General features: G+C 34.7%; 1 protein-coding gene across 1 annotated transcript; it reads left to right on the top strand.

Moving 5' to 3' along the window:
* Window positions 1-5,307: 5,307 nt before the first annotated feature.
* LOC131432537 (uncharacterized) lies at window positions 5,308-11,705 on the top strand. Its single transcript, XM_058598873.1, has 3 exons — window positions 5,308-5,555; window positions 5,609-5,793; window positions 11,386-11,705. Exons 1-3 carry the CDS (start codon window positions 5,465-5,467, stop codon window positions 11,569-11,571), a joined length of 462 nt encoding a protein of 153 aa, XP_058454856.1. The 5' UTR covers window positions 5,308-5,464; the 3' UTR covers window positions 11,572-11,705.
* Window positions 11,706-12,861: the final 1,156 nt, after the last annotated feature.

A 12,861-nucleotide genomic window follows, 5' to 3' on the forward strand; every position in this document is an offset into this window, starting at 1 on the left:
GGGTCAGGTACAAGCAGCACACCAAGTTCAGTGGTGACCACAACGACGGCAGAGCAACTGAGATAGCAGAAAACGATACCAAAAGACTGCCAATTGGAAATCCTATGATGAGCTTCACATCGGTTCTTTACGATAGAGGAACAGAGACAACACCAACAAGGTAGATTTAATTTAGTTTAATTTTTTTTATTTCTCTTATAACTGAAAGTTTTCATTTTGATAATTCACAAAAAAAAACAGTTAAAGTAATGGATGATCTCATGGAAGATCATCCGAATCCGATTCCGGATACTAAGGAGTGTACCGAAAAGTAGTTAGCAACATTGGTTATTGAATAAAAAAACGAAAAAAAAACATATTTTGACATCAGTTTTAGATATATTGTAGAAAAATTACATTTTTATGCATTTCACTGTTTATATTGAAGAAAATCCTAGTTTCTGTGAAACGCTCGCACTTCGGACTTGACATTCTTCATTAAATTCTGCACAGTTACTTTTGTGACTTTCCTGGTGGCAGCTGTCCAGTTTTTTTTAACTCCCGCATGTTTTGGGACACTGTACCTTCCAGTGCTGTAAAACTTCATTCAATTCAATTGAAACTGAATGTGGAACACATTGACGATCTCTCTAATGCAGTAAACTTCACTCTCTGACACATACAGTATTTGCTGACGGCCCGAACGGGCAGCATTCAATTCATCACTCGTTTCTCTTCAATCGAGGCTCAGTTCAACCACCGTCAGTTAATCTCTTGAAATGACAAAATCTCTTTCAATAGTGTGAGAGCGGCCTTCAAATGAGGTTCATGTAAACATTCGAATTGGTTCAAGAAAATAGATGAAAGACAAACCAGATAGCTGAAATATCAATCACAGAATACACATAAATTAATTGTTTCATCCTTCAGTTTTCATTTTTAATACTTTACTCCATTTATAATTCTATTCGTTCGAATTTGCTTACTACCAAGAGCGAAGGCATTGAAGCAGGTAGACTACTTGGCACTTGAAACTGAACAAGCAAAACTTCAACTGGCTAGGTACGATTATTCAACTGACGATGAATTCGATGACTATCCAATGTCCCAGTTCGCAACATTCTTGCTTGTCGTGACCTTACATACATGAAACTTCTTTATCATTTCATTAAGTCCATTGGAGTTCCAATTTTAATTTTATTTTATTTTTTGACCCCTTTCTCTTCTATGAGTTCAACCAATATTATATGAATAAAAGTGATAAACTGATACAAACCAACCTAAATAGTTATAAGTTATAATCATTTACAAAATAAATGTATTTCATTTAATGTAATTTATAGTAGCAAATCGCTTGATAAAAACAGTGTTTAGATTAACTAATGAATACCATCATACTAATATGATATTCGAAATGTATTAAATTTAAAGTACTATGTATTGTGGATGCCACGGCGTAGAAAAACTTATTTATATTGCTATGAAATAAACGTATTTATGGAAAAAAAAACGTGAGAGATTAAGGGTGGACCTGAGATAGATTTCGCAAGTTTTCATAAGCCACCCTCAAGACTTGTTGTTCGTCGTTGCATGTGCCGACTTAATTCTAGATTGAAGATGTTTAAAATTTAATGGAAAACTCTTGGAAATTATCAAATGAAAAAAAAATTGTTTGAAAACAGTTGTTCATGAATTGCTTCACCGGTAGCCTAGTGATATTACATAGTCTTGTTTGAATAATCTCGTGGCTAGGAGCAATTAAAAATTTAGCGATGAAATGAGAAATTCTTAGACATTCAATACGACAATAGTGTCTATTAACTTGTACATGAACACTGAATTCGTCAAATAATCATACCAATAGTCATCTAGAGTCGATCAACCGCTTTTTCGCTGATTACAATTAAGCAATGGCTATAAGTTAGCTCATGAAAAAATAATTATATCAAAAATGTGCAATACATCTTCTATAGTGAAACGAGATGTGGAGTGAGTGTACCAGTTTTTGCCTTTCAGTTTGAACCAATGGACCAAAAACGCGACGATTCTTTGGAGGCATGATAAAGCTGACCACAAAGCACTTGTTTGGTGTTAAATGATCAGTAAAATCGATTCAATGTATTTAGAAGGACCGCACGAAACGCTATCATGTTCATTTTACCCCAAGATCCCTTTTTGTACTGTATTTGTACTGTATACAATACAGTTTAACTATATAACATAAAACCGAAGTACTTGCAGAAGAGAGAATAGTGTTTCTGGGTTAGAAAATTCTAACTAATCGATTACACATAGTTTTAATGACCGCAGCAAACTCGTTGTACCGTTTTACCCCATTTCTTTTCTAGTTATAATATTCAGTTGAAATATGATCTACAATCCAAAAACAGATCCAATACGATCTATCAATATTGGTTCATATTACATACAAATCATCTGTGATCCAATTAAATACAATGGGAGCGACAGTAGTACCCTGTTTAACCCGTTTTACCCTAATTCATTTCATAAATCTTATCTTTGGTTTAATTTTCTCTTTCTTATTCCGAAAGAAGGTCGATTGCGGTTGATGAAAATCGATCAATATTACGAAGAAAGACCTAGAAACAAGATTACAAATGGGTTCAATGACCGGACGAATTTGGTTATACCGCTTTACCCCAGTTTATTTTAAAAGTCGTATTTCTGGTTAAACTTTCTTTCACATACCGAAAGGAGGCTGATTGCTGACACCCCTGTGCGACGCCGGTGATCATAAGGGCGCATGAGATAGGGGCTTTGTGATCATTCGACGACTAAATGTTGCAATAATACAGTGCTCATATACTTTTATAGTATTTTTAGCACCAAAATTTCGGTAAGGCTTGATAGCAGTCTATGAAAAACGATTTTTTCGATTGAAACTTGTTAGAATAGGTTTTTGCATTTATTTCAGAAAATCTTCTCAAATGAGAAATTATTTGGTTTATTTTTGTCGTAAAGTTGAAATCAACGTTCCCCGTTATTTTGGAAAACCTTTATTTATTTTGATTTGAGCTTCGATGCTGTTGGTGTATAGTCTTTAGAAGTATCTGGACGTCGAGGTTATTGATTCACAAGCTTCTATATTTGAAATCATGGTTCAATCATGCCGGAATAGAAAAAAATCCGGAGCCATTCCCCGATTTGCAGCGGATCGTTCACTTCGTAATTATTTCTGACTATTAACAATCAATGTAATAAATTTCAATACGATTGAAAAATTGAATGTAGGTACAAAATGTAATGAGAAGAAGATATGATTAAGGTAATTCGAAACCAAATCAAATTCATGATTATAGATGCTTGAGTAATGCTGTCTCCATTATTTTGCTCATTATTATAACAAATAAAAAATATAAACTGTTAAAACATACGTAGATCAATACGACATTAACTATCTTGAAATCTTGGGCAATCAGAGAAATATTTGGTCATTGCATGTCCACGTTGATTTCGAAACTCATTTATCATGCAGCTATGACATATTATATTTCTTCTATTTCATTCTGCACGAAACGTTTCACTTTGTATTACAGCACATTCAAAGATACCGTGCTCTCTTGAAATTCAATTACTTCCTCCTTTTGTGGTACGGAAGAAATTATTTCGAGTCCGTTCGTGTGGTGCGAAAATGAGAAAACAATTAAGTATAGGTCTAATATCTCATCCATCGTTCCTTTGTTATCTCCAGAACGCATCGGTCTTTGTGCTGGTCTCATATGCTCAAATTAATAACCATACTGCTAGTGATTTTAATCTTTTTGTATCTATTTCACGACTCGTCGTCGCAAAGATCAGCAGACTGCAAAAAGGAAACCACATTGGAAATATTAAACTAATTCTTCAATCTCCAACAGGATCGGTGTTGTATTTAAACATATTTCCCAAAATTTGTCGATAGCCATCTAGGTCTGTCATCAGGATCCTTATGCACATCCATGCGGTTACCTTATTTTACTTCTAGGATCGAATGCATGAGAGAGGAATAATCGGATCTACACCCAGAGGGGTTACCTTCTCAAATTTCACATCTCACCACCGCAGCCGGGGACAATGTGTGTGAACCAGAGACCACCATTGCTTTACTTTTCACATTTTCTTTCGCGGCAATATTGTCACCAAATGAATGTGTGAATCGCTCATTCAACTATTTAACGGGTGTTTATGCATTTATTTGAATGAGAACAATTCATAACGGAGGGCGTGCATGATATGGAGACTGGAATTCCAGGAAAACTTTTTTTTGGAAACCCTGCCAGCAAAGCATTATGTGCAGATGTTTTCGTCGCTATTTACTTGATTTATGTCAAAGTTCGGGTGACTTGAAAAGATTGAATATTTGTGGTACAGAATTAAAAAAAAAGAAAAATTCAATTTTTGGCAGTTTTTGAACAAAAGAGTCTTTAAATTTCTTGTTAATACTACATAAAGTTTTTTCCTTTATAGGTGGAGTTTACGTCCGTGAATGATGCTTTATTTTAATAAATTTGTTAACAAATGACCGATTACAGTTAAAAGTAAAAATACCAATGATCATTTGAACTAGATCATGATGTTCTTATTCCATCATTACCGCACATATTAAGCTTAGCTTTTAGTGTCCACTGTCTTGTATTTCACTTTAGTAAGAAAGTCATTGATATGCATGGGCGATAGACCTTCATACAAGCTTAATAAAGGTGGTTTTCAATATTCATAGTTTGATTCTAATAAACTCATACAGGTTTCGTCGAGAAACATGAGGTTTTTTTAATCGTATGATCTCCAAAATATTTTAAATTGATCGGGAAGTGACTGAGAGATTGAGATTAAATGAGGCTGAAAAAACCACATTGGAATGTAGCTTTCGTCTACGAAACTAGCAAAACCTTGAGCAAAACACAATTTTTACGAAACTGAGACTCAGATTCGAGACTAGGTCCCGAATTTTAGTTCCATAAAACTAAGTCCTAAACAGGTTTCAAACAAACGGTTTGGCAGCAGCTTAAATAAAATAAACCTAGATTCCCCAGTGTAATAGTACTGTAGTTGAGAAACCCGTGACACCAAAAGCGCCGTCTGGTGTAGAATGGGTGCGTAAATGCTCCTAAAATGCATGCATAAAGTTGCCTGCGCATTTAACACAACCACAGTAGCTAATGGAAAAAAGTGCACCCGTTTCTCACTAGAGGTGCTGTTAGTGTCACCGTACAGTGAGAAATCTATGTTTACTTAATTTATGGCAGCAGTTAGGGTAACAACTGATCTTGGTTCTGCATCAAGCAAAAACGGTGTAAAAATTATAGCTGAGAGCAAATTCAGCAGCTGCAGGTTTACATAGGAGATCGATAATGGAATAGAAACTGTAACAAACGTATCCCCAGCAAGCCATTTAAGTTTTATTCATTCAAACAGTTCTGTCAAAGTTAAAACTGGCATACGCTGCCGCTCTATTTTATATATATTTGAAACACGAATTTCCACAATGTCCGATTCAGAGGAGCAGCAATTGGATCAATTTTTCAGGGAAGATGCCAGGACAATACTTTCTATGAGTTTTCTGTTCCCGAAATCTGGTAAGTACAATTTTCTATTATCTGGAGCAATAATGACACACTTGTTTTACTAGTGCGTGATATGATACGAATGTGGTTTACTACTTTCTATAAAATGGGCGGAAATTTTCTGGATAAGCAAATGCGTAATCAATATGCTGCCCATATGTTAATGCAGCTGGAGGTTAAACGAGGACTATCAAAGCCATTTGATGAACCTGCTCCTGACCATATTAATATTCCACTGGTCAAAGTTTTAGTAAGTATGCATGTCCTGCTACCAATAAATTGTATCAATTAAAGACACACATCGTCAGCGATTGATAGAAAATTTTCGAACGGTGTTTATAAAGATTTTCAGTAATTCGTACAATTCTACGGTGATATCTCTAAACAATCTTATATAACGATTTCGATTCTTATGCCGGTGCTATATTTACGTGGAAAAGAGAAAGATTCATTAATTGCGTTGATTATTGGGCTGCGAAGTCGGTTTAATCAGAATTGTCAAATTCCATTGAATGAATGTTAAACTAAAACTTTGCTTTTCCAATGATTACCGTACCCTGTTTGATTTGTAATTTGTGTTAATTTGAATGGTATTGTTGCTTAAAATCATGAACAATTATTGACTCTGCAATTACTGTTTAAGGTTGACATATATTGGACCGATCCGATTATGATTTTTCTCCTTCGGATTTTAGTAAGCAAGTGCTTATATAGAATCACAATATAAAGAATTTGAAACATATTGCTGCACGTTAAACAGTAACAGTTTTGATTGATGGCCATTTTAATTTATCTTGGTAACTTTCCATTTTGTTTCCTGGTTCCAGAAAACTTGAAAATAGTAATAAAAATCCAAATAATACATGCATCAGTTTATCAGTTGCATGGAAGATGCTCTTAAGCGATGCAACAAAGTATGACTTATCAGCGACAAGCATATTCTACCTCACAAATAACCCAGAATTATACAATATTATACTGCTTACAACTGTCGAGTACTTTTTGCCATCATTTATTTATCTACACCAGAGCCTTAATTCTGTACATTTAGGAACTGGAACAGAATTAATAAGCTAAATCGTAGAACCTGGGACTGGCTTCGAATTTAGTTGCAATATCCAAAAATCTAGTTCTGGAACCCAAATTCCGAATTCAATTCCAGCATGCAGGTTCAGAATTCTTAACCTGAATCCTAGAAATGAGTTATGAAACTGATTGAGGAATTGAATTCTGAAACTTAGGATTAAGAAGTAAATTCTAAAACTGAATTTAGGAATTCAATTCTGGCTCAGAAGTCAATTTATAAAATTCTAGTTCGGATCTAAAATTTTTTTTTCTGTAATCCATAACTTAAATCTTGATAAAAAATTCTGAAGTTGAATTCATGAATCAGAATTGCGAGCTTAAATTAAGATACTAATTTCAGTTCCAAAATCTAGTCAAGAAACCAAAACCAAAAATCTCGTTGCCAGAACCTAGAATTGAGATTCAGTTCCAGAATCCTAGTTTTGAATTTTTGGCGGGATTCAAATTCTAAAACTGAATTCTGAACTAAATTCTAAATCTTAAATTGAATTATTTTCAAAAAAATGAGCAAAGTTAAAGTTAATCATGGTTATTTCACACTGTTGGAAATTTAATCATAAATTGCTGAGTTTTTGCGTTTAATCAATAATCATAAATTTCTGAGTTTTTGCGTTTAATACAACGCGGGATATTCACGATTAAGTTCTACCCATTCTTCCACAGTGTGAATATTGAAAAGACGCCCCATAGTAAAGTAAGACGTAATAACGTCACAAATAAGGATCGAATTCAGGATGGCACGTGTGAGAAACCGTGCTCCAAAACATGAATAACATCTCCTCCCAACCCTCCCTGGAATGACTCCTGTGCACGGGCCTGGATCTGAGAGAAAAAATCATACTATTTCAGCCTTTCTGATGCAGAAGATTTTTCAGACACTAACAAAATTGAGTGAAAAACCGAGGCCCAGAGGGCCGATAGTCATATGCCATTCAACCGGTTAACAACTTGCATTAATTGCAGCACACAGTAAAAATTTCGCAAAGTTTACAGCAATAATCTATATATAGTTTTACTAGTACTTGGTCGCTGTATTTTTATCTAATATGTGTTCAGATATACCATTAAATACACCTGGAATGTCTTTCAATACCCGGAACTACACTGCCTTTTATGTAAGATAATTTTTTTTAATCCCAATTTCCGTTATTTTACAGATTGATACTATTCCTGCATGAGTTCCCATGCTTTTGGTACCGTTGGAAATTTCGAATAGGCAATGATCGCATTTGGTTTAATGTAATAATTTAATTTACATCTGCTGCTCTATGCATGGTTGAGTAGGTTCGGAAATTTCATCTGAAATTGGAATATTTATTAAACGGAATGTATGGCTCCCATTTACTCTTGAAAATAGGGTTTAAGAACATTTAATGTTTTTTTAAAGCAAAATTTACGCAATTTGAATGTGTTGATGATGTAACTTCGTTATTTACTATAAGGTATTTTAGTACAGCCTTGAAATGAATGTCTTTAGGGTTGTAATTATTACCACCTCATGAATTCTATGCATTATCATGAATTAAAAATGCAAAAGTAAATCCTATAGTCTTACCCAACATAATATTTTAAATTCCAACAATTTATTTTATTTGTATACCCTTTTCATATGTTACGCCCATCAACAACAGTTTGTTTTTTTCATAGTCATACAAAGTTGCATATTCAAGTTGTTCCACGGTTCGACTTCGTTCATTGAGATCACGAAATCTTTATCTTTATTTATGTATGTATGTATGTAGTATATGTTACTTGTTATTCTCTAAAATGGTAGGCTAGATTTTTTTTTAATTTACTCTGGATTTGACCTTCGGTTCCGGAATTACTGGTTGATGATTGTGAAAAATTGGATAATAATGTCACAAAATTTTCTCTAATATGGCTGAACTTATTTTGACAAACTTCAGAAATTTGAATTTTTTCCAGCTTCCGATTAAGGAAGTGCAAGGTCATGTATGTTGAAATTTTATTTTTAACGAATATCTTCAAATTGGCCAACCAATTTTTTAAGTTCGCCAGACTTGTTAGTTGATGGTCGAATAAATAAATTTTGCTATATCGGTGTTCGATTTCATTTCTGTAAGCTCCGGAAGTAGCAGAATAAAAGACTTCGATATGGAACTTACATTGATGTCTCTGAGATAGGAGGACCTATTTTCGAAAACTGAGATTCAAATAAATGGCCCTACAGCTTTTTCGACTGATATCACATTTTATTCAGGTCCGACTTTCATTAATTTTTCGGGGACAGGAGAACGGATTTTCACAAACTTTTTCGTTTTTGAACCTACACGCGGGCGACTTTGACTCCGAGTAAAACGAACACGTAGTACGCGCCCTAAACAACAACTCATTAAAAAACGTGATTAATCCACCTAGCAGTGAGATGATACCTTTTTTTATCAATCCGCATGTGTTTTTTTGCATGGATATTCTTAGGTGTTTTAGTTCTCATGACATTATTTTAATTATCGTTGTTTGAAACGGCAAATTGAGATTTTAATCACTCATTACCCTGTAATTTCGAATCTGCAAATCGTATCGAATTTCAATCTTAACGTGTGACATTCGATTGAACATTCCATGAGATGTCGAAGTAAGTTCCACTTTAGAGTTTTTCGTCATTATTTATGGTACTTCCAGAGCTGGTATTCAGGAACTAGCATAACCCAAAATGATTCGAATGGCCATAAATTAATACGCCAAACAATTTACATCTTCTATATCGGTATGAATTTTTAAAATTCATCATCTGTAATTCCAGAATCGGATAAAATTCACCAATTTCGTATGGGACCTTGGGTCCTTTAATTTGAATTTTTTTTTTTGAAGTTCGATTTGGCCTTTTTGAAAAAAAAATTAAACTTTGAGAAACGATTCGAAACTGGATCCGGAGTTCTAAGATCGGTGTAGCCGAAATCAGATAAATTCACCTGAGGAGTGTGTAGACATCTTTGAGAAATTGTAGTGCGAATTAAAATTTGGGGGTACATTCCGAATCCAAAAAAGAATACCGCTTAAACTGAAATAAATTTATTTGGTAATCGATTATCCAAATTTGCAAACCCGATGAACCTGATTAATTTATATGAAATGGACATTTTTATAGTAATCACCCTGTATCTCCTAAACCAGAAATCGGATCTGACTAATTTTTATAGGATTTTAAGACCTCTCATTTGAATCTTGGATTATTCTTAGATTCCATTTGAATCTTAGATCGGTTCAGCCATCTACGAGAAAAATTAATTGCATTATTTTGATTTCGTTTTACATATCATCCTGTGGTTCCGCAATCAGAAGTCGGATCCAAACGTAATTCAGGAACCTTGTTTGGTAGTATACTACTTTTCATATGAATCTGAGTTTGTAGAAAACGGTTTAGCCGTCTCCGAAAAAATTGAGTGAAATTATTTGTCACACACGCATTTGCTGATCTCGACGAACTGAGTCGTATGGTATATGGAAGTAATGTTCTTCCAGCATTTATTGCTGTAAGTAGCTTAAATCAATATAATTTTGGAATTGCTTTCAAGTCGAAATTGCTGCCATCATCTGGCTTACATATGTCATATTCGAACGATTATGTTGCCAAAAACGAGTCGTGCTGAAATCGGTCCGAGGCAAATTGTCATGAAAAAGGATGCTGTACACAGTCTTTTTGGTACTTATAAACAATTGTATGTAACAGAATAGAAAATCGTGTTTTCCGTTGCTCCCAAGCATTGCTTTGTCATACAGCGCTCAAAACTCCTACTGCTGGAATAGGGGGAAAAGTCGTTTACACAAAAATTTCGATATCTCCGTTAAAAATGAACGGATTTCAACAATCTATGGCTTGTTGAATAGGTATTATCGTGCGGAATCTAAGTCTGAAAACATATTCTGTTTTCAAGGTCAATTGTGACAGATACTGTCAAAAAACTGAAAATTTTGACATAAAACTTCGAATAACTCAAAAAGTAAACATCCGATCTCAAAACCATTCAATAGCGTTTTGGGTGACGGGGAGACCTTTCATTTGCGACTAGTTTGAACAAAATCGGTCCAGTCATCTCTGAGATCTCGACCTTCTAGTTGACAACACACATACAGACACACACACATACACACACACAGACATTTGCTCAGTTCGTCGAGCTGAATCGATTGGTATATGTCATTCGGCCCTCCGGGCCTCGGAAAAATTTTCGAAAGTTGGAGCGAATTCTATACCTATTTTTGATATATATATAAAAAAAGGTAAAAAGAAAAAAATAAACAAACTCGCATGGATGTCGTGATGTTACCCGAGGAAATTTTCAGATCGAAGCTACGCGATTGGAGCGATCCCAGGTTGCTAAAAAAAACATCTCAAAAGTTGTGTGGGCGACTCTGGGTCAGCTCTCGGGCTGCTCTGATCAATAAACGAAAACGATGTTAGATTTGAATGATCGAAAAATTGAACAAAATCTTCAAAACGTATCCGAGTAGCAATCGAACTCTTTCTAGTTTTGTCGGTCCCTGGTTTTCGGATTCAGCATAGTCGAGAAAGATCGAGAAAGGCACCACTTGGATGATTAAAACGGTTGTTTTTATATTACTGATCAATTTTTTAACTAAACATATAAATTTTTAAAGTAAAATAACAATATTACAGCTAAGAAAGGATTCCTCTTCGAAAACTCATGCATAGATACAAAAATGATTAATTAAAATGTTATTTACTTCAAACTGATTGATGCGCTACCAATAAACCATTTTCCATTCATTGCAGAGTACTGATGACTACATAAATTTTTTCGAAAAATGTGAAAAATATTACCGTCTGAAAAAGCGTCCTGACATAGAATCTCAACCTGGATGTTTGCAAATGCACCCTGCAGAATTTTTGTATAGTTCGCCACCCATTACTACAGGAGTTGTTGCATACGGCGCCTGCTTTAGTAAGGACACACAGTGATGGCGCCATCGATCGTTCGTAATTACTGCTCAGACTCAACAACAGAGACAGCCGGTGAAGCTAAAATCATTTATTTGTATCACGTATTTCAAGCTGAAGAAAACATGGGCGGCTTCGGCCATATTCGAATGTAATTTTGTTTGTTTTTCTTTTCATTGTGTTTGCATATGAACGGTGTTTATAATTTCGAATCACGATTGCACCGGACTTCATGCGTAGCCAACCGATGTTTGTTAGTGCTTGTTTCGTTGTATAATGATCTCCTATCATCGCATTTGGACGTTGTCTCTGCCGTTTAATTTGTTCGTTTCACTTATTTGTTCGGTTCATTTCGTATGCACGAGATTGTGGAACGTGGACAGGGTGATCGTGAGCCATAATGTTATACACAATTTCCCTCATTTATACAAAGACGACTGACGATCCTCCCCACTACACTTACACTGTTGTCTGACACCATCACCGCCCATTCTCTTGTATTGACGCAGCATGGCAGTATGGCGTGACGAATTGGGATGGCCATGCGGTAGATTTTTTATTTGTTACTTTTACTCCAAGACAAGTTGGTTTCACACACAAGTTTATTGGCCTAATCTAGCCACGCCTTTCCGCGTTAAGTGTCTAGTTGCATGGCTTCTATTGTTGTCAGCGAATGCTAGTTGGCTTGTTTGATCGAAATAAGTCATTTATGACATTCATGCTCATTTTATTTGGTCTAAATATTAAAATTGCGCACCAAAATTATTCAGTAGAACATCATTGTTTTGTACACAAATTTCTCTTTGATCTGAAAAAAAAAACATTACCAGACGGTAGCACGACTTGTGAAGAATAGGTGGAAATTATTTCAGGTAGAAAGGAAAAATTCTACAGATCTTCATATTTCTCGCTAATTCGAATGAAGAGCAAATACTGGCAATTCGTCATCATCCTATGTAGCAAACGTTGTTGAATTTGCAATAAACTACTTGTATCTTACTATATTTCTAAAAACAAATGTGCAACTTATAGTACACCATCGAAAGATCTATATGTTTCAAAACAGTTATATTCTGTGAATATCGAAAGTGAAACTAATCGACATATAGCACAGCCATTTTTAGAAACCGATATGGAACATAACTTTTTCATATTTTTGAAGAAGTTTTACAACAAGTAATGGAACTCATATAAAAGGTTTGTACAAAAAGTTTTGAAAAAGTTGTTTAGAAACCTTTGGTTATAGATTGTGAAACATACATTTTCCAACAAGTTTGCACATAAAGGCAATGTTGACTGGAATCTTGTATA

Source organism: Malaya genurostris, chromosome 2 (genome assembly GCF_030247185.1).
Source record: "Malaya genurostris strain Urasoe2022 chromosome 2, Malgen_1.1, whole genome shotgun sequence".
NCBI lineage: Eukaryota > Metazoa > Arthropoda > Insecta > Diptera > Culicidae > Malaya > Malaya genurostris.